We start from the raw sequence: 20,957 nt of genomic DNA on the forward strand, positions 1-20,957 counted from the left end.
CCCCCCTCACCAGCCTCAGCAGCCTCCTGCACAGGGTATGGCAGCATTAGTGCCTCAAGGACAAATGATAAATGCAGCACACAACACCAAGGAGGGTAGAAGTTAACTATTTTTCAGTTATGTGAAGTTAACTGTTTGGTTTTGGCATGTGTATCTTGGTGGCACATTTTTAAATAAATAATTGATTTGAGGAGCCTGATGATGTTTTTTTTTTGAGTCTGTTTCCTACTATTTTGGCTACTCGGAGCCAATCTAGCACATCCCGGAAGAGTCGCTCAGCGCACCTGAAGCGCTGCTCGACAGATATGGGCATCTCTCCGGCTGTGCTGCTACAGGCTCTGCAGAGACAGGCTGAGGAGACCCAGAATGTCCCTGCTGCTAACACACTGTGAGCCCCCCATCAGTCGAACCACAAGTTAGTTAAACGGAGTTAATATAAATCAAACCCTGTGAACAATTTATATTACATTTTATATGAATAACAAATAAGAATGTATATAAATACAAATTACATCCTGCACATTCAGTCAAAAGTATCACACACATAAAGCAAAAAGAAAATACCACAGCACATCTCTGAACGTAGTGTCAGTCACAACATTCGATGCACCAGCTCTACAGGCCCTTTTGAGGTATCCAAAATTTGGCCACTGACAGTGACTGTTACCATCCACACAATCCAGGAGAGTGGTTTTGGGGTGCAGGACGATAACATGCCTGCAGCTCGGAGAGTTTTGATGAATGATGTCCCGGGACCGGCAGTGTTGGCTCTGCTGCAGTACCTCTACACAGCCCGCTGCTCCATCCCACCCTCGCTGCTTCCTCATGTGCTCGAGCTGGCATCCAGGTTCGTTTCAGCCCTAAGCTTTTTTATTGTTTTTTTTTTTTTTTAAAGAATACTTTAAACCAAACCTTGCACTTTGATCAGCCTTACATTTAAAACATGTATGTTCCAGTTCTGATGTAGCTAATCTCACTTTCCTGATTTTGTTCTCATATATTATGGGCTGTCTATTGTAAAGAAACTAAAACTGCTCTACTTTTCTGTTGCTGCTGTTTTTTTAATTCACATGATTGCAGAGAAGAATACCCTGTCATCTCAGAACAGTTGTTTGACTCAACATTTTTTGAAGTGGCCCCTGTATATGTAGAGGCTTGAATATAGTTTACGCAAAGAAAAGTGACTCCCTTATAATTTTATTTTATTATTGTACTATTTTATTCTACTGCTAATATTCAATTGGGTTCTATTACGTCTGTTTTGAGTTGGGTGTATTTCCTAGACTGGCCAGTAGATGGCGCATGACGCGCAGCAGTGGTGGAGAGTAGGCTTGGGTACGTCAGAGGAAGAATAATTCCTCTAGTTCATGAAGTAAAGCTGCTGACACGTGCGCTCTGTCTATTCTTTATCCCAGGTTGGTAAACACTACATGTTAAGAGTTAAATGCACACTGTAAGAGTTGTATTACGTCAAAGATGATATTAGTTTATGCGACATAATGTGAAACGGGTTTTATAGTAGAATTTTGAGTCAACACTGCGTGTTGTAAGCTAACTTGCTAACGCTAATGGTTAAGGGGATACTATGTGGGAGAAGCTAACCCAGTGGTAACGTTACCACTTTTATGAAACGGTTTCACGCAATATGACAATTGCTGGTTTTATTTGTCACACTTTATATGTGCACATTTTCGGTTTATCACCAAATTCCAGAAATGCTATTGTAAAAATGTATTAGATACGGGGCGGTCATGTTCAAGTTAAAGGGCCCAGCAGAACTATCGTGTCAACATGAATGGTTTGCCTATGAACCCTTAGCAGCCACAGCTGCGCATGACCATCCCAATGCAGCCACCCATGCAAATGGTGTCAGGGCCGCGGGGACCACAGGTCATACCACCCGGCATGGCCCCAGGACAGTGTCCTGGAGCTGCAGGACCTATGCAAGCAGCTCAAACTCAACAACCGGGCCTTGTCCCATGCCAGACCCCACAGCAGGCCATGACCATGCAGCAAGCCATGATGCATCCTGGGCAGCAACCTCAGCAAGGCCAGAGGATGCTAATACCACAGCAGCCTGGTGCCTGGGCACAAACACCTCAAAGACCTGGTGCTATAGCCGCCAATGCCCTGCAGGACCTTCTCCACACCCTCAAGTCTCCCAGCTCACTCCAGCAACAGCAGCAAGTCCTCAACATCCTCAAATCAAACCCTCAGCTAATGGCTGCTTTCATCAAACAGCGAATAGCCAAGTACCATGCCAGCCACACGCAGCAGCAACCCAGCATGGCAGCAATGCAGGCCATGGCCATGCCAAGACGGGTGGTACAGAGGCCAAGGATGCTCCCTCAGCAGCCTCCTGCGCAGGGTATGGCAGCATTAGGGCCTCAAGAGCAAATTATGAATGCAGCTCACAACATCAACCCCCAGATCCAGGAGCTTTAACGTTGACAGCTCTTAAGACAGCAACAACAACAACAACAACAACAACAGGGAATGATGGCTCAAGGCCACCCTGGCCAGTTCCCTGCTCAGGCACAGGGTACAGCAGCTACTTACTCCCAGCTCCACATGCAACAGCAACAGATAGCCACGCAGGCAGGCACAGGAGCAGCTGGTGGACCCATGGGCCAGCTCCCGCCCTTGACTCAGATGGCACAGCCCGGTATGGGGATGGACTCCACCCAGAACTTGCTCCATCAGCGAATGCTTCAGCAACAGCAGCAACCTCCCCAGCAGCAGCAGGCTGTCCTCAAGCAGTAGATGGGCTCCCCTGCCCAGCCAAGCCCCATGAGTCAACAGAGGGGGGCTGAACAATGACTTGGGGATGGTGGGAGATGCTACAGGGGACACTCTGGAGACATTTGTGGAGGGGTTGTAGCATTTCCCAAACCCAAATGATGGGTATTTCTTCCTTATGGTGTTAGAAATTAATAAGTCAGTCAGATACCACATTCCAGTCCCTCACCACAGGTCCAGAACCAGCCCCAGCCCTCGCCGCAGCATCCACCTCCACCACATTCGGGTTCCCCCCACCCGGGACTCGGGGCCTCATTGCAGTCTATGGAGCAGGGGCACTTGGGGACACCAGAACAGAGCGCTATGCTACCGCAGCTTAACACGCCCAACAGAGGAGGGCTGAACAGTGACTTGGGGATGGTGGGAGATGCTACAGGGGACACTCTGGAGAAGTTTGTGGAGGGGTTGTAGCATTTCTTCTGGGAACTAAAAAAAAAAAACTGTCTCGCTCCCAGGGACCCATCCTCCCACTTTTCCCTTTCCTCCTAGCTTCCCCTCAGACTCTTTATCTCATTCGAGGGCTTTGTTCTTTCTAAGGTCAAGAACGGTTTTTGTACTGACATGTAAATAGTCTCAAACGTTGTAAAAAGAAAATATGGTTGTGATTAAAAAAAAAAAAAAATCAAACAAAAAAAGTCAACACTTGTCGGGAATGTAGTTGTTTCCCAAACTCAAATGATGGGTGTTTCTTCCTTAAGGTGTTGAGGGATTTTCAAGTTCTTTTTAAATGAAATTCAAATCACAAAGAATATGTTTTTGGTGGAGACCAAATGTGTTCAATACTCAGTTTATTTTTGGTTTGCTTTTGGTATGGTTTCATGCCTCTTTTTTTTTTTAAGAAAATGTACAATTGCATTATATTATTCATATCTTTTTATTTTGTACTTTTGGAAAAAAAAATCTTAAAGCTTTTTTGTGTTAAAAGTGTAAATTGTCTTGAATTGGGCCAGGTTTTTGTTCTCTTCTCAATCTGTCATTCCTGGCATTTGTAATCTAGTGTTGTACCATTACTCTGAGACGGTGTGTTCAGGGACAGAGACCGCTCCGTTCCCCTTTGTGTTACAAAGAGCACTCAGTTGTATTAAAATAGGAAACGTACTGCGACTGGTTGTGTATACACAGCATGTATGCGGGCGCACATGAAGACACTGACACAAACCCTCACAGTCACTAAAAGAAACACAGCTCTGACTGGTTTCACCAACACAACAAAGACTGCAGCCTACATCCCTGTGGGCTGGAATTTGAGGGGGAAAAATCTGTCATGCAGGTGTAGGAAATGACTGTTTTGACAGTAAAAAGAATTTGTCATACTTTTGTCATACAAATGTTGTAAAGTGTAAAGAGAATGTGAGAAAGAGACCAGCCCCCTAAGCTGAGGTGGAATGATCACCGGTTGTCGTTGGCCACATCTCGGATGACGCCCCATCCTCTAAATTTTACACTAAGCTGTGTGCTATCTGGGGATGAAAGGCACATTTGAGATTCACCCTGAGGAAAACAATGTTTTAACAACCTTCATTCCTCTCTCACAGAAACTTGAATCGGGGGGATTTACTTTTTCTCCTATTGTAAATCAAGTTAAGCAAAATACTATAAATATAAGAGAGAATGAATCACTGTATAAACTGGTAAAAGACTCATTTCTTACTTATAAACCATATTGTTAATAAACTGTGTGCAACAGAAGAACTCCAGTACTCTGACTGAATAATGAGACACCACTCCTTCTCTTAGTTTGTGCTTATTTGTTTCAACTCAGCAGTGTTTTATCATCTGATCACCAGCAACGGTGGGTGGAAAAATAGCCAGAGGTGTCAGAAAAAAATGCCTCATTAACTGTGAAGCCCTGTGTCTCCACATTTCTGCCCTCAGTGTTTTCTAATGGAAACTGTTCACACACCTAAAGATCTTCAAAGTGTTTGTTGCAGGACCGTTGATGTGTAGTGATGCAGCAAGTAAAACATTTCAGAAAACAAAACTACTTGAGTAAACTTTGTATCAATAACTTGCAGGGATGTGGTAAAAGGTAAGTGCATTTTTTGTCTCATCTTTACATGATGGAGTTCATCCGCTTCCAGTGTAAAGCATTAATAAATGGCCAGGTAAGCTCTTTTATGAATGAACCCCAGTCAGGTTGGACTAAATAACTGGAAAATATTAATTTAAAATGTTTAATATGTAATAAGAAAACATTCGCTTACACTAAATTCAAACTATTTCTACATTTTTCAATTTATGGAAGCATAATGTAAATCTTAAGTTTAAGTCATGTGATGCAATCCCCTCTGATTCAAGGAACAAGTTTTTACATGGGATAAAAACATGATTTTTCTGTGGATGTACATGTATTTTTGAGATTTAAATTTAGATAGGTATTAACTCCTTATGGATTACATGTAGAATCACAATAGTTAATGTAAGGGTTAAGGGACAGGAAGGTTTTGGGCGTGTGTGAATTCCGTTTTAAAGCAAGATTCTGCTTCAGTCTGTCACTTGGAGTTTTGCATTAGATATGATCAACTCACTAGTGTGTTTTTTTTTTTTCGTTGAAGTGTTGAGACGAATTAAAATCCAAAATAAATGTTATGAATTATTTCCCAGGTTCATATTAATACATTAACATTCACGTGACCTCGAGAGTAACTAATTATTCGTTTGTTTACGGTTAATTGACCTAAAGCTCAAAACGAAGCGGTTAATATGCAAACCAACCAAATTGGATTTTCTTTGATGTATAACGTTAATTAATACATAATGCTACATATTGTGTGATACAGAAAAGGCGCCACTTCGACGTGCAGCAGCAATGAGACGGAAAGTTAAAGGCGAACAGCTAATTCATTAAACCTCGGTGAGAATATGGTTTTAGCATGACCAGAAAGCAGGCTAACTGTTTTCTAACTGATGTTTTCAGACAAACGAACGCTTTCAAACCTTATTTCTGAAGATTTGAACATAATTTTGTATAGGTGAGTTTGTCTGAAATGTCATAGCTATTGGATTTTTAAAGATGGATGACATGGAGTGCTGAACTGTCCTCTGTCACGGTTGGTTCAACTAAAACTACGTTTCTTTGCAGCTGGGGACATGCTGGCATGGTCTTTTAATGTGAGTGGAAATAGACCATCATGGATGACTCGGACCAGGATTTTGTAGATCTCTGCTCAAAGCCGCTTAAACGTGTCCACAAGAAGGCAGCCGAGCCCAGACAGCCAAGGAAAGCAGAGCATCAGCCCCCCAGTCAGGCAGGTGAAGGAGAAGACCAGAGCAGGAGTAACGATAAAAAAGGTGACTCTGGGACCCACCCTGTTAGTGCCCGATCAGAACAGCATGCGGTCAGTGGAGTTACTGGACATGATTCAGGAGATGACGGGTCGTCAGCTGTGCCTTCAGCAGCAAGGCCAAGAGCAAAAGACAGTGTACTTGGCAGAATGCAACAGTTCAAGAGAGCCAGTCCACGAAAGATGGTGCACCAGGACAAGAGCCAGCCAGCAAACGACTGTGTTCCTCTTCAACAGCCACAAATACAAGGTGAGGTGGCATAATGCTTTTGGCACACCTTTCCAACCTGCTACATTCTTTATCCAGTAAGCAGTGGAGATAAATATCTGGTTTATTTCACTACTCTTTGGTTACATTGCTAATGTATGCTTTTGGAAAATATTATGACACAAGGAGAGTATGGTAAGTATTATGAATATGATGGTCAAACATACAGATGCATCTAATGTTGAGTTTATAAAGAATATTGTAAACATCTCATACAATCAAATGTATTAAGTGGAATGCAATTTTTAAAGTTAAATTTGCCATTGTCAGTGTATCTATATTAACAGTGGATCAGATAACATGTAATGCAAAAGGTCCACCCACCACTCTGTGTGCAGCCGAATCCTTCAGCTCTGGTCTTCACCCTGAGCTCCAGGACAGCGATGAGGCTCTGGCCCTGCAGCTGCAGCAGGAGCTGGACCGAGAGGCAGCGGAAGCCCAGATAGTGGATCTGGAGGATGGAGGCCTTTTCTTTTACCATCCGAACAGGTCTGGACATTTATATTTATGCAGTCATCCAGAGTGATTTACAGGAGGTTGTTAGAACATTGTGTATATATATATGTATGTACATTAAAAAAAAATTCATTTCTCACTCGCCCCACTTTAGAGTGGCCTTATCCCTTCCTTCAAGCTTGGATCCTCTACCAGAGGCCTGGGAGCTTGAGGGTTGAAGGCTAATTCTCAGTTCTTTTGACCAGGAACTCAGAGAGCTGAAGCGGACCACTTTGTTAGGTAATTTTTTAGTCAGATAGACATTGGTTAGATATTTGTTGTATTAGGAATGTTTAGTGGAGCCAGGCTGTCTAGCTCAGGCTGTTAAATGCTTAGTCATTCTCATGAGTTTCTTGCAGGGTGCATATGGCCAAGGACAACTAGATAGAAAAAGTTTGCAGGCAGGAGGTTATTGTTATTATTATGATATGTGTAACCATAATGGTAATCATAATATTTTCTTATGTGTAATGTCATGACATGTCACTAGATGTCATGTCAAGATGTTCTTAGATACACACCACTAATCAACAGCCACACACATTGATTTTCTTCATGTTTTGACTATTGTTATGGTCAGCTGCAAAGCTGGCATATCAGGTGACGTCACGGTTTGACGTTCCTGTTTGATGAAATTTGAAAGATGTATTTCACTGCATTGTGTGTCAGAGCAATAAAAACATTAATTACAGTTGTGCTGTCTGTTTAAATAGTATTGACAAAATGAACTTGGTATGAAAAAATTTGAGTAATGAATTGTTGTAATTAATTTTCACAATTTCCATTTACAGAGTTGATTTTAGTTGTTTAAATAAACACATTGAATAGTTGACCAAATAGCTGATATCGACTCACGGCTAAGTTAATCTTATGGTGGTCTCCTCCACTTCTAGACTGATGCAGCCTTCTCTAACACCAGCAACAAGCCCGAGTCCTCTGTGCAGCCTGTGAGTGAAGGAAGTCCTGTCACAAAAACAAGGACCTCCATCCTGCCTTCCTCCTCCCAGACTGCTGCTGCCTCCTGCTCCCCAGCTCTCCCCACCCCAGAGACAAAGCAGCTCCCTGTGGGCAGCCAGGCCCTGAGAGACCTGATGGAGCTGGCTGAAGACGGCATGACCCTCACACAGTGTGGCTTCTCTGCCTCTGGCCCTGACAAATGTAAGACACACAGACTGAACTGCAAAATATTTCTTTACCTTTGGGGAGTTATAACGTGTACCCAAGTAAACAGTACAAACGTTCGCAGTGTCTATAGAAAACGCATTGTTTTCATGTTTTATGAAGTGGAAATGCAAGAAATCTTAAACTAACAAAGTGGAAGCAAAACTGACATTAATGGTTTAAGCTGACATTTTAGGCTGCCTTGTTGTTTTTCCTTAAGAATACATTCATATCAACTCATATAATTTTGTAAACACTTTGTAAACTGATCCTAAGATCTGGTCCTGGTTGCCTTTGTTCTCACAGACAAGCAGAGCAGTGCTAGCCTGTCCGCAAACCTCCATCTGAGTGGATTTGTCCTGGAGGAGGCAGAGGAGCATGATGACCTCTGGGTGAGCGGCTTCCTGCCAGAGCCGACGCACCCACACTCAAAGGACACCAACAGCCAAGTGAGGAGAGAAACTGGTCAGCCAGGAGCAGATAAGGAGCAGGTAGGATCACCTGAAGTCACAAGAGATCATAAGGGTTCAGATCTTCTCTACATACAGATTTATTAACCTTGGAGTTTTACATATGGATGCCAATTTTCAAATTAAAACACTTTGTAAATTTACTTTGTAGTTCTAACTTTATATAATAAGAAACGTTGAAGTGTGTCTTGACTGGTGTGGCCATTGCAGGTGGCACTGCCCAGACTGGCGTCAGACCTGAGTACCATGGTGAACAACCCTCAGCTCAGTGATGTGGAGCTCCAAGTGGACAGTGGAGACGTCTACTTTGCTCATTCCTTCATGGTGTACACTCGCTGCCCCCTGCTGACAGAAATGGTAAAAATCATCCCCGTGTGTGGCAAAGTCTTGTTGGTTCAGTTTTTGTTTTGCTTTTAAATGAGGTACACAAAAAAATCTGCATAATGTTCTGGTAATAAATGCAGTTTGACTGAAAGCAGACAAATTAAGAGTAGATTTCAGTTCAATTTGCAGATTCCACAAATCATTGCTGAATTTTTTCCAAAGTGTCTCAATTTTTGGGGCCACATTAAAAAGAAAGATGTGGCTGTTGTTCAGGTGGATTAAGATCAGGACAACAAGCAGGCCACTTTGGAACACACCAGTGTTTTCTGCTCATCCATTCTTGATGTTTTAGATGTACTCCATGGGTTATTGGAGGAGCCATGAGCTGCTACTGGAACAGAGCTCTCCAACACTGGGAGCTATGTTTCTTTCCTGAATGTCTTGATTATCTTCTGATTTCAATGGCTGTGTTCCATTCACTTCTGCAGGCATGCCGCTTTTTATGTATTGGCAAGGGTGGGGAAACTCATTTAAATGATGTGCAGATGCACGTGAGGCAAGCGATATGACGAGCTCAGCATGAGTCGCGTGTCCTGTCTGCAGAGTTTCTGATTCATAATCAAAAGCTCTGGGCCACTGGGAGGAGATGTTGCCTGCATTTTCTGACCACACAGCGGTGCTGTTCACTGTTCTATCGGACGCCCCGTGATATTTTGTTGATTTTCTGTGGCTTCAGGTCATCACACGTGGCATGTGCCATTTCATGTGCTGAACGTAGACGAAACAGAAACCGTGCCCGGTTTACTTTCTTGTCTTTGAAGGATGTTTTTGTTTTGTTCACTGTGAACTGATGTGACAAAAAAGTTCTCATTTCATTTAATCTTCCTGACATTTTCCCAGAGGTATTGTGGCCTGTCAACAAACAGTTTAGCAAACTCCAGTTAGTTTTTTATGTTTTCTTTCAAAAGTGTCTTCTTCTATGAAGACCACTTTCATTCAGAAAGCGACATGTGGTGTGATGCTAAATATCACCGCTTTTCTCACAGCTTCTTTTTTTGTTCTGTGATAAACCACAGACATGCGGGTATGCACAACAAAAGAACTTTTAATTTCATTGTTTCAGCGAGGTGGAAACCAACACTTTTAGACCCATGTCCTTTGAGATTTTTCAGCGTTTAACTTTTTTCCTCTTTCATCCACCCTCCGCTCCTCTCACAGGTGCATGAGAGTGGTTTTGGGGTGCAGGAGGATAACATGCCTGCAGCTCGGAGAGTTTTGATGAATGACGTCCCGGGACCGGCAGTGTTGGCTCTGCTGCAGTACCTCTACACAGCCCGCTGCTCCATCCCACCCTCGCTGCTTCCTCATGTGCTCGAGCTGGCATCCAGGTTCGTTTCAGCCCTAAGCTTTTTTATAGTTTTTTTTTTTTTAAAGAATACTTTAAACCAAACCTTGCACTTTGATCAGCCTTACATTTAAAACCTGCATGTTCCAGTTCTGATGTAGCTAATCTCACTTTCCTGATTTTGTTCTCATATATTATGGGCTGTCTATTGTAAAGAAACTAAAACTGCTCTACTTTTCTGTTGTTGCTGCTGTTTTTTTAATTCACGATTGCAGAGAAGAATACCCTGTCATCTCAGAACAGTCGTTTGACTCAACATTTTTTGAAGTGACCCCCTGTATACAGGAAAAATACAAGAAAACACAGCAAAATCAGTTTATTGGTATGTTGACTCCTCTCTCTTCGTTTTCTGGTTAAGGTTTGACTTGCAGGAGCTACGGCAGCTTTGTGTACTTCAACAAGAGGCAGCAGCTGATGAGCATGAGGAGAATTTCAACAACCAAACAGATGAGGCCTTCATGGAGCTCCTCTGCTCTATGTGGAACGAAGAAGATGAGGAGACAGATAATGATGGAGGAAGGGATGAAGAGAGAGCGTTGAAAGAAGATCAACATGGCAATGACCTTGTATCAGGCGACAGAGAGATGCATGATGAGAAAGTGAATGAAGAGGAACTGGAGGCAATCTACGAGTTTGCCGCCACGCAGAGAAAGAGAAAGGAGGAAAAAGACAGTGGTGAGGAGGAGGAGGAGTGGAAGATAGATGAGGGAGAAGACAGAGAAGACTTGCTGTCAAAACTGACAGAGCCTAAAAGAGGCTTCAATGAAAAAAGCTTGACAGTGCAGTCTCAACTTGAGCTGGATTCCAACCTCAGACTCTCAGACCCATGGAGGGTTGACGAGGAAGCAGACCCCTCCTCCTTACCCTCTGCATCTGGGCCATCGAAGACACACTCTCCTCGATCCCAGCAGCAGCAGTCCTCTCCTAAACCCTCATCCGAACTGTCCGGCAGAACTTTGCTTCAGTCCTCAGCGAGCGTAGTCGACGACTTTTCCCTCAGATCTCCACTCAGTACATCCAACCTGCCGATACCAGGTCTGTCCCCTGGTCTAGTGGGTGACTGGGGCGGCGGTGGAGATGAGAGAACTGATAAACTAGATGTGCCTTTAAAACGAGAAAGCCAAGGACCTAATGGTATTTGTGTGTCTCTTTCTCCTGATTCACCTCAGAACAAGAAGGAAACTGAGGTCATAGTCTTGTCTGACTCAAGCGAGGAGATGGAGATAGTTCTTAGTTCCCGCAGTCCATCTCCACATTCTCCTTGCGCCGTGCAGTGCCTGAAGAGCTGTACCCAGATCAAACCACAGCAGCCTACATCTGAGAATAAAGACTGTTCTCCTGAAGTTTCCTGGCTGATCCCGTCCACGCCAATGCAGCCTGGAAGCAGCTCCAGGTCCAGCTCCACCCAGACCAAAAACAGCATGTGCAGGATGCAGCTGTTCCCTAAAAGTGGGGTTTCCTTACCCTCTTCTGTTTTCTCCTCCCCTGTATTATCAGGTAACAGACCTCAGACCTCCACCACGCCAGTGCAGCCTGGAAGCAGCTCCAGGTCCAGCTCCACCCAGACCAAAAACAGCATGTGCAGGATGCAGCTGTTCCCTAAAAGTGAGGTTTCCTTACCCTCTTCTGTTTTCTCCTCCCCTGAATTATCAGGTAACAGACCTCAGACCTCCACCAGTCCAACCAGAGTTTCAGCCCCCGCTGGCCCAACAGAAGGTAGTGTCTCCATGGTGAAGTTGGACAGGTTAGTTCCCTGTGGTTCCAGCTTGGATCTCAGCCTTTCTCCTAAAAGAACCAGCAGTTACAATGCGAGTAAAGCTAGAGAAGTGTTGGCCCTGTCCAAACCTAAGCTCTCAAGCACAGCAAACTCCCATCCCCTCCAAGAGTCCTCAAAGCAGGATACACCCCTCCATCTCCAGCTTTACAGCAGTACTCCCCTCCATACAGAGCTCCACCACCCTCCGTTTCATCTGGCTGCTTCCCCACTCGACACTGACCTTGATAAAAAGAAGTCAACAGGTGGAGGAAAGGAGAGGAAACTCTCAGAAAGCTCAGAGAAGACAGAGTTAGGAAACTTTCATCTCTCCCCCCTCTCCGACCCTTCGGATCCACCCTCTTCTTTCTCTCACAGAGGTCTACAAAGTTTGCAGAGACACAGTGAAAGTAGATGCTCTGTTGAATCCAGCAGGTGTGACAACACAGGGACTGAACTCAAAAGGGGGGCTGAAGTTGAATCAGTAGGAGTTAGAAATGAGACTGCAGACCTGGGAGATGAAGGAGAACAAACAGACGTTGCAGACTCAAGTTTCCGGCAGAGCTTCATTGATGAGCCTCCCATAGCTTTTAGCGACTCATGGGGACTTGATGCTCATGTAGAAGCAAACCCAGGCTGCTTCAGTCTGAGGCTGGAGGACAGTGGAGGATCCAACCAGCAAGAGCACATCCTGGGAGAAAGAACAGCCAGACTATCACCCTCTACTGACTGTCGGCCTCCACCATCTAGCATCTGCAACCAGTCATCGAACTGTCATGGCAGTGTGATTAACTCCTCTCCAGCCAAAGCCCAGAGTGCACAACCACCAGCCTGTGTACAGGTTCATGCACACTCTTCCTTCACCCCGTCACCGCCTGGCCCCACCACCTGCACTCCACCGGACATCAACAACATCCTCATGGATACAAAAATATGGGACAGCTGGGAGGAGGAGGAAGAAGAGGAGGAGGCTCTTCCTCTCTTTCAGAGGGTGAACCCCTCTGCCAGGCTCAAAACCCCCAGTAGGTCGAAAACTAACAATTGGTCAATTTTTGGCATTTTATTCAAAAAGTTATTTTATAATAGATTATCAAAATAGTTGCCGATGCATTTTCTCTCAGCCATATGTGTTCTCTTATTAATTGCACGAGTCGACCGTCAAACAAAAACGGCCCAGCATCTCCAGTGTGAGGATTTACTGCTTTTCTCTGATTTGTGTTATTTTAAATTAAATATCTTCAGGGTTTTGGAGTGTTGATTATACAAAGCATACTTGAGCATGTCATCACAGTGTCATCACAGACACTGTGAAGCTGCATTGGATAGTTTTTATTATTCTTACATTTTATTGATTTGTACATTATACAAATAATTGCATAAAAGAAATGGATGTGTGAATCCATTATAGTCATGTTTCCATGAAAACATTCAAAGTCCAGTTATCAAACTACCACTCACTGTTAACACCATTAAGCCTTGAACATCATTTCATGAATAACGTGAATGATGTCTCACTGTTGGAGATGTACAGCAGATATGCTGTGTGTATTAAAAATTTGAAGAGATTAAGGTCAGGATTTCTACAAATATGTGACGAACAGTTATTTCATTTGGTTTCCTGTGCAGAAATCTGACTGTCCACTTGTGTCTTATCAGTGTCATCACACAAGAAAAACCGTCAGTCCTTGGTGCCCATCACCCCCATGCCCCACTACTCTGACATGGACACACCAGAGCTAAAGAACAAACTCAACAGGTCAGTTGGTTCTCTCTCATCCCTGTTCTCATGTTAGAGAAGGTCTAGTTTTTTTTTTTTGTTTTTTTTTGTAAGTTGAGGAGCCTATGCAATTACGTCCCACAGGGCGTTAACTTAGTCTGTCCAGATCTGACCTCAGGTCATCTTCCTTTAGTCCATTTGTTCGTCTGTCCATCACAGGTGCCTCTAACGTTCTCCTCTGTGCAGGTTTGGTGTTCGGCCTTTACCGAAGCGCCAGATGATCCTCAAACTGAAGGAGATCCACCAGTACACCCACCAGCTTGTCAGTTCGGACTCTGAAGATGAGGCACCCTCTGCGGGTCAGGCTGCTCGAACGAAGCCTCCTCCCGCCCGTTCAGTAGCCGCTGGCAGTAGGCCAGTCTCCTGCACCCAGACAGTAAATTTCAAAAAGCCCAGCGCGCCTGTTGCCGTCAGTGGAGAGGAGGGAGAGCTGCTGTCAGCCTCGAAGGGCTCCGACACCTCTTCAACTGCTGCTAGTGAAGAATCTGAACGGTACTATGCACTATGTTTTTGGTGAGATTGTCAAATGTATAAATTCAATTATATGTTCATTATTGAGGTCATAGGTAAAGGTGGTGTTGCACTGGACTACGTTATATTCAGAGGTGTCTGTATATTTTTGTCCTGCCCATTGAAATACATGAGTCAGAATATTAGGAACACCTCTGAATATAACGTAGTCCAGTGCAACACCACCTTTACCTATGACCTCAATAATGAACATATAATTGAATTTATACATTTATCACCAAAAACAAACATTTTGAGCTTCATAAACATGTTAAGGCAGAATGTTGCATTGAACTGCACACAGTTGTACAGGTGTACCTAATAAAGAGGCCAGTGAATGTATTTTGATAATTTAGTCTAAATACTGTAAAAATGCCAAATGCAATGGCACCAGCTTCTTACATTTGAGTTATAGCTGCTCTTTGTTTTATATCATTGTAAAGTAAATATCTGGAGTGCTGTGAGAAACTGACATTAGAAAAAGGGGAGAAAAAACTAACTTTGCTGCGGTATGTGCATCTAACCACTTTCCTCTTTCATCAGGTCCAATTCAGAACTGTGCCTCTCCTCCGATGGCGACTCAGACAGCAATGGTGGCATCTCTGCCTCTCAGGCGGCAGATCGCCTCAAGGATCGCCTCCAGGCAGTGCGCTCCTTTATCCTGTCTGACTCCGGACTGTACACTCAGATCCTCCAGTACCAACCTCTGGTCCTGTGTCAGCTCCAGGAGAGACTCAAGGCGGCCGGAATCCGCCTGGGAGCTGCCAAGCTGGTGGACTACCTGGACTCTCAGTGCATCACCTTCACCACAGCTAAGCCAGGGCACTCTGCGCCCAGCCGCAGGTGGGGCAAGAGGAAAGGCAAGGGGGCAAAGGCAGCAGGTGAAAAGGGTAAGAGCAGGAAAAAAGACATTGCAGCCATGATTTAAAAGTGCGGGTTTTACTTCAGTGATGGGAATGTTAAATCTTCAAATAAGGTGCTGTGAGAATAGGCCATAAAAAAAAATAATAATCTATGAGCACTATTCCTGGACAACCAACAAGTGATTAGTCCAATGAAGGCTTCAGGTTTTACTGTTTTCTTTTTTTTTTTAAACAAACATTCAAATATTTCTTCAGAATAGGGTTTGTATTAAAATGTCAAAAATAAAAACCATCAGAAATGATGCCTTTCATCCACACAGATGTATGAAATACATTTCACAGCCCCTCTGTCGTCATCTGTACATAATGGCACAAAAATGAGTCCTTAGCATTTGGTATTTCACCTTGTATTAATACTAAATCAAGAATGTGTGGAAATTGAAATAAGTGATTGTATACAGCAATTTTTGAGAAACATTTTACTTTTTTGCTTCAATCATTTTATATCCAAAGGATCAGCCAAGACATATATACAGCTGAGCACACGTGTGAAAGGAGGCAGGTTCTTTAACATGAAAAATGTTAACGTCTCTCCAATACATCATTCAAGTAGAGAGAGGCGGGCCCTCTGAGCAACAACATCAGGTCCACGCTGTTCAAGTTCACAGTCAGGGCTCTGTTGTCACATCAGGGGCAGTTTTGTGTTGTGCATCTCATTTTCTGTACAGCAGTGTGAAGCATGGGGTGTCAAATCAGATTCGAAATTAAGCACGACCCACTTAAACCACAGAACCTGGAGACAGATTCTGCTCCTCTTCACTCTTGTGATGCCTTCACTAATGAAACATCAGCATGCTTCTTCCTGTCCTGGCTCAGAGCCGCCTACAGTCACGACAGGTTGGCAATGTTGGCGAGGAATCGCTGAGCCCACCACTCCTCCAGGTCTATGGGCACAAAGTCTGCACAGAAGAGAAAATGACAGAGAACAAAAAGTGTAATCCAAGTTGTGTGATTTATTTTGTTAATGCTGTCACATGTATACCAAACTCAATTTAGACAGAGGCGAGACCTGACTTATGCAGATGAAGAAACCCAAGGGTGGTGAAAAAAAATTAACTGAAATTAACTGTTACTTAGTACTACTGTTAGCATTATATCAAACAATGTTTTCTCTGGAAATTTTATAACTTTAAATCTGTGCTAGAAAGATTATATTGTCTTAAGGGAAAATATTAAGAACATATATGCATTAAATGTCAAAGTGCTGTCAGAAATAAACATTTTAACAAATGTCAAACATTGTGTGAGTAGATCTGTGATGCTGTACCATAGCAGGGCTTTGAGCTAAATGCTAACATCAACAGAATACTAACCTATTATTTAACACGGATGTTTATGACATTTGCTATGTTAGATTATCTCGTTTGTTGATTAAATAAAAGCAAAGTTGGGGCTTATGGGAATGTCAGTTTTGCAGGTTCAAACCAAAACTGTAAGCTTTCATGCCAATGACTGTTGAGATATTTTAGGCCAACAACACTGACCTTCCTCAAACCAGCCTCTTTATGTTTATGAAAAACCAAGGCTCACTTGACCTGAAGTGCACCAGCTTTCAACTGGAGCAGACAGGTAGGCGTGTGTGTGTGTGTAGCAAGACGTGGCATGCGCCAATCAACAGCCAGGTTCTCATAGAAGCTCTGTTACAGATTAAAGAAAACTATTACAACAGTTGCCCTCTGGCTATAGATACAGGTGAGCCAAAAACACTCAGAATTCCTGCATAGAGATGACGGCAGCCATTTTGTTTTCCACTGCTTAAATAATCAGGAATAATAAATACATGATGAGATTACTGGTTCAAAGGTACTGAGCACAAAGAGGGTTATCTGTTAGGACACCAAATAACTGAGTAGTAAGATTAGAGTTAAAGAGCGTGGGTTCACTTTGTTGTATTTTAGCAGGTGACTGAATGGGATTGTATACTAATCAAAAATCACCCTTATCAACGTGGAGAGAGGAGGTGTAGGTACGTACTCTTCATTGCAGCACTCGATGTCTTCTCAGCATACTGAATGGGCCCCTGGCTGTTGGTCGACTCCCCACCATCCCCCAGTTTCTGCTCCACCTCCTGCCATGCTGCACACAAACAAACAGTCCATGCTGAATACACCTTAACTGCGTACTTGACAATCTGCCTTTGGCCCTGCACTGGTCTGTGGTGTGCGTTTATCAGCTCTGGGTGAAGGTGTTCCACTTTCATCTCAGATAAACCTCAAGGCTCTGGGCTCAGCAGTTCATTTTATATGCAAACTTCCAGCCACACAATGTTTACATGTAGTTTGCACAGCCTGTGTATTTAAAATAATGTGAGGATGTCAAATCTAAAAGAACAAACACAAAGCAACCGCTATCTCCCTGCCTGGAGGGAATGTTTGTTTTAATGTCAGCTTTTCTGTTATACTGAACATGTTCGGCGGAAGGGGGGCCTTCTGTGTTCAAACAGCTGGATACACTATGACAGAGGTCTGTCTTTAGGTGTGACCACTGAAGTACTCTCCCCTGGAGAGTACTTCACAGGAGGACAACACCGAACAGTGTTTAGCGGCAGCAGCCCAAATAGCTGGTTCAAGCCAATTCAACTCTACAAGTCATTGATGACCACCAGGGCATGAAGTACTGTCCAGTACTAAGACATGCTGGGAAAACCTTAAGCCTGGTGGTTTTTAATCATTGTTCGGTTTTACCGTCTATAAACACTTCTGAAGCACTCTCTGTGGACAGTTTGAGTTCTTGCAGTAGTGCCACATTAAATCCCATCTTGTGAGGCTGTTGTTACAAAGGTTGTTGGTACATTCAACCTCATTTGAATAAACGGTTGGGCAGCTGGGACAGTGTTAACCCCAATTTGGTACAAGACTACAGTTATGAATACTAACAAACATGTTTACAGTTCATCAAAAAGCACAGTGGTTTTGTGTCACTGTGATATTTGAGTAGTTACCAAGGAATCGGTAAGAATCAACAAATCATTAATGATTATCTAACATAGTTTAAGCAGCCAAAGCGTAGATAATATTGAGGAGACAATACTGACAGCTACTAACTATATTGGAAAGTCTTTTAACTGACCCAATACATACATGTAGAACTGCTAATAAAGTGAAATAATGCTGATCAAATATTTAAATAAGGCTCCAACCAACAGTTATTTTCATTATAAGACCACCATCTCCTACAGCCCATGGTGACATCTTTAAATTTCTTATTTTGTCCAGCAAAATCAAACATATTCAGTTTACTGTCACACACCATCAGGCAACTGTTTGGACACTTTCTTGTTTAGCTGAATGAAAAAAAAAGTGTTTCCAAACTTAGACTGATAGTGTATATGACAAAGAACAGCAATACATTGTCAGATTTTTGATTTGAAACTCTGTCATACTGTGGAACCACAGCAACCAATCAAAACTGTGAATTTACAGTGGTAAACCTTTACAACCCGTTGCTATAGTATAGCTGCTCAAACAGGGAGAAAAGTGGAGTAGGACAAGGAGAAAGCAGGAGATTATCTGCCCACCACAGTGTTCCAGTCCCAGTCCTTACAACCTCTGTTCTTGTAACCCTGTGAGAAAGATCACCAAGCTCTCATCCGGCCTCTGGCCCATGAGGCCTGACCTTGCCCTGTGAAACTATTCCATTGATCTTGTGACCCTCACCTTCATATACAAATCTAACGTTTTCCTCATGTGCAGGAGTGAATCCCTCTGCCGGGCTGTCGGCTTTCTGCATGGCTGCACTGTGGTAGCGTTTCCCATTGGGGCGGTTGAAGACGATTTTCGGCGGCGGAGAGCTGCAGAGACCAGGCAGGGTTAGTTACAAAATGTCAGATTGCCAGTTGTGCCAGCCTGCACCTTAACTACACACAAGACTTAAATCTGACAGTGATGACAAAGGTTACGCTGGTTGTGCCAAGTGTTTACTTTACCAAATGTTGAATGACTTTCAACAACTATCAGGGAAAGGACTTAAGTGTTCTGCAATAGCAAGAAAAGAGTGTAGATGTCCTTTGTGTAGCTGCAATGCATTCTAGTCAATTGAGGCTTGTGCTGAAACATAGGTCACCTACCATTTTACCTCTTCCACAGTGGATTTTACCCAGTAGATCTATATATTAAATACTGATGCAAAGTGTAAAAAGAAGCCCTTATCCATATTGATACACTGGCCCTAAAACCTGTTGGTTTTTATTAATTAACGCATTCTTATATAATCCTGTAAGACCTCTTGGAAGTTGTAATGTTGCTGCTGAAACATTAAGAGCTATATTAGAGCCTGTTAGTTTGTTGTGCTGTTATATTATACACTGTATTAGCCTGGCTTTAGCTACTTATGAGACACATAAACTGGCTGCTGTCTAAATGATGTTATTTACGAGCAGCACCTGGAGGAATCACCGAGTCATGACAGGGCACGTCGAGTCCCACAGCGGCTCCACAGTCGCAGGTAGGGGAGCCGTGGGTTATAAATCAAACGATTTCGGGTTAAACTGGGACAAACTTAAACGGCCTGTCCGATAATGGATGCAGGACCTTTAACCAGGTCATACCGATGTTACATGATCACAGCGCACGTGCAGAGTATTTTGGGCCCACGCCGCTCGACACCTCGCATAAATAATGTTTTTAAAAAGCACATCAAAATATAACAGAGCGGATACTTACTTGGACGTCAGCCAAGACCTCGGCTTCAGTTTCAAGTCGCTGAATTTGCTCTCGATCTGTTGTGTGGGACCTGAGAGACAAAGTTCAGGGGACAACTGTGATGTTCTGCACAGTTTAACTTGAGACGCTCTGATGCAATAACCCGAAAACTGTCCCTCACGACCCCAAAGCAGCCCAACGTCACATTGCATCATGCTTTAGATAAGATGCCCACTCACCTGTCCTCCGTTGTGTAACAAGTTTGCTGGGACCTCTGGTGATTGTGTACATCATGTGAACGCCGGTAACCTCCTCAAACAACTGCCGTATTCGTGTTTTAAAACTTATGTGTTTTAAATTTGTGTGTGCAAACACCGACGGTCAGCTGCGCAACTTCAACTCCTCGGTGCGCTGCTCCTGGCGCAGCCACGACTGGAAGAATTTCGTAACGTGGCTTATTTTGTTGCCCAGGTCAGCTGCTAGAGAGTCGGCCTGCAGCCTGAAACACACTCACTTTCACTTGTTGCCCACTGCCCCTTTTAATCAGCAGGTGCTGAGCGCAATGAGTGACGTCCACTGCTCCAGCGAGGGGCGGCGTGTAGGTCAGTCAAGGAGAAAGCGGCTCCGCATGCCGGGGACACGGTGGATCCTATCGGTCGAGGACAGACGCTCGGTGGGGGACACGCTGTCCTCTCCGCTCCGCTGAGGTTCCGGGGCCGACTGTGACACCTGTGCTCTCCGAGACAATACAAGGACACCGCACACTTTGATATTTTCATCAGGACGGAAACGCACCATGCTTGTCCAGCGTCAAGAACTAAGCAAGAATAAAGAGCAAGACTTCCGGCCAGGATTTTCAGAATAAACGTTTGCCGATTTAAAATAAATAAATTACGCTCTCATTTGTAATCAACCATGTCGTGCACGAAAAGACACCAAGTAGGCTACTACGTGACAAAACGTGGATCGATCATGTCCACTGAAACCTTAAGAACTAGTTTTCATAAAGCCACACTGTCTTATTACAATACAAGGTTTCTAATGGTAGCGGATGTTTAGCGCTGTAGTCTTTACAATTCGGTGCAGGTATCTTTCATTGTTTTAAGTTTCAGCTTTGAATTTAAAAAGATCTGGTTGCTATTTTGATA

At 43.6% G+C, this 20,957-nt stretch overlaps 3 protein-coding genes across 4 annotated transcripts in view; 2 read left to right on the forward strand and 1 right to left on the reverse strand.

Annotated features, from left to right (window-relative positions):
* Window positions 1-2,797, forward strand: part of crebbpa (CREB binding lysine acetyltransferase a) — a 66,146-nt gene extending 63,349 nt beyond the window's left edge. The window contains exon 33 of the mRNA XM_020621002.1: window positions 2,465-2,797. Coding sequence (XP_020476658.1) covers window positions 2,465-2,763 — 299 coding nt within the window. The 3' untranslated portion in view covers window positions 2,764-2,797. The remainder of the gene's footprint in view (window positions 1-2,464) is intronic.
* slx4 (SLX4 structure-specific endonuclease subunit homolog (S. cerevisiae)) lies at window positions 1,307-15,745 on the forward strand. Its single transcript, XM_020621003.1, has 10 exons — window positions 1,307-1,415; window positions 5,882-6,333; window positions 7,740-8,004; window positions 8,314-8,498; window positions 8,688-8,834; window positions 10,020-10,189; window positions 10,565-12,981; window positions 13,616-13,715; window positions 13,923-14,228; window positions 14,790-15,745. The coding sequence occupies exons 2-10, from the start codon at window positions 6,133-6,135 to the stop codon at window positions 15,172-15,174; spliced, it is 4,176 nt and encodes a 1,391-aa protein (XP_020476659.1). The 5' UTR covers window positions 1,307-1,415; window positions 5,882-6,132; the 3' UTR covers window positions 15,175-15,745.
* mcrip2 (MAPK regulated corepressor interacting protein 2) lies at window positions 15,170-20,639 on the reverse strand. Of its 2 annotated transcripts, none has more exons than XM_020621009.1 (5): window positions 20,049-20,637; window positions 19,831-19,900; window positions 18,826-18,959; window positions 17,144-17,245; window positions 15,170-16,068 (listed from the first exon to the last, which is right to left on the reverse strand). In XM_020621009.1, the coding sequence occupies exons 1-5, from the start codon at window positions 20,101-20,103 to the stop codon at window positions 15,998-16,000; spliced, it is 432 nt and encodes a 143-aa protein (XP_020476665.1). In that variant the 5' UTR covers window positions 20,104-20,637; the 3' UTR covers window positions 15,170-15,997. The 2 variants fall into 2 exon arrangements, with proteins under 2 accessions (XP_020476665.1, XP_020476666.1); XM_020621010.1 differs by having other exon boundaries at window positions 16,003-16,068; window positions 17,107-17,245; window positions 20,049-20,639.
* Window positions 20,640-20,957: the final 318 nt, after the last annotated feature.

The sequence above is a fragment of the Monopterus albus genome, unplaced genomic scaffold, assembly GCF_001952655.1.
Source record: "Monopterus albus unplaced genomic scaffold, M_albus_1.0 scaffold252.1, whole genome shotgun sequence".
NCBI lineage: Eukaryota > Metazoa > Chordata > Actinopteri > Synbranchiformes > Synbranchidae > Monopterus > Monopterus albus.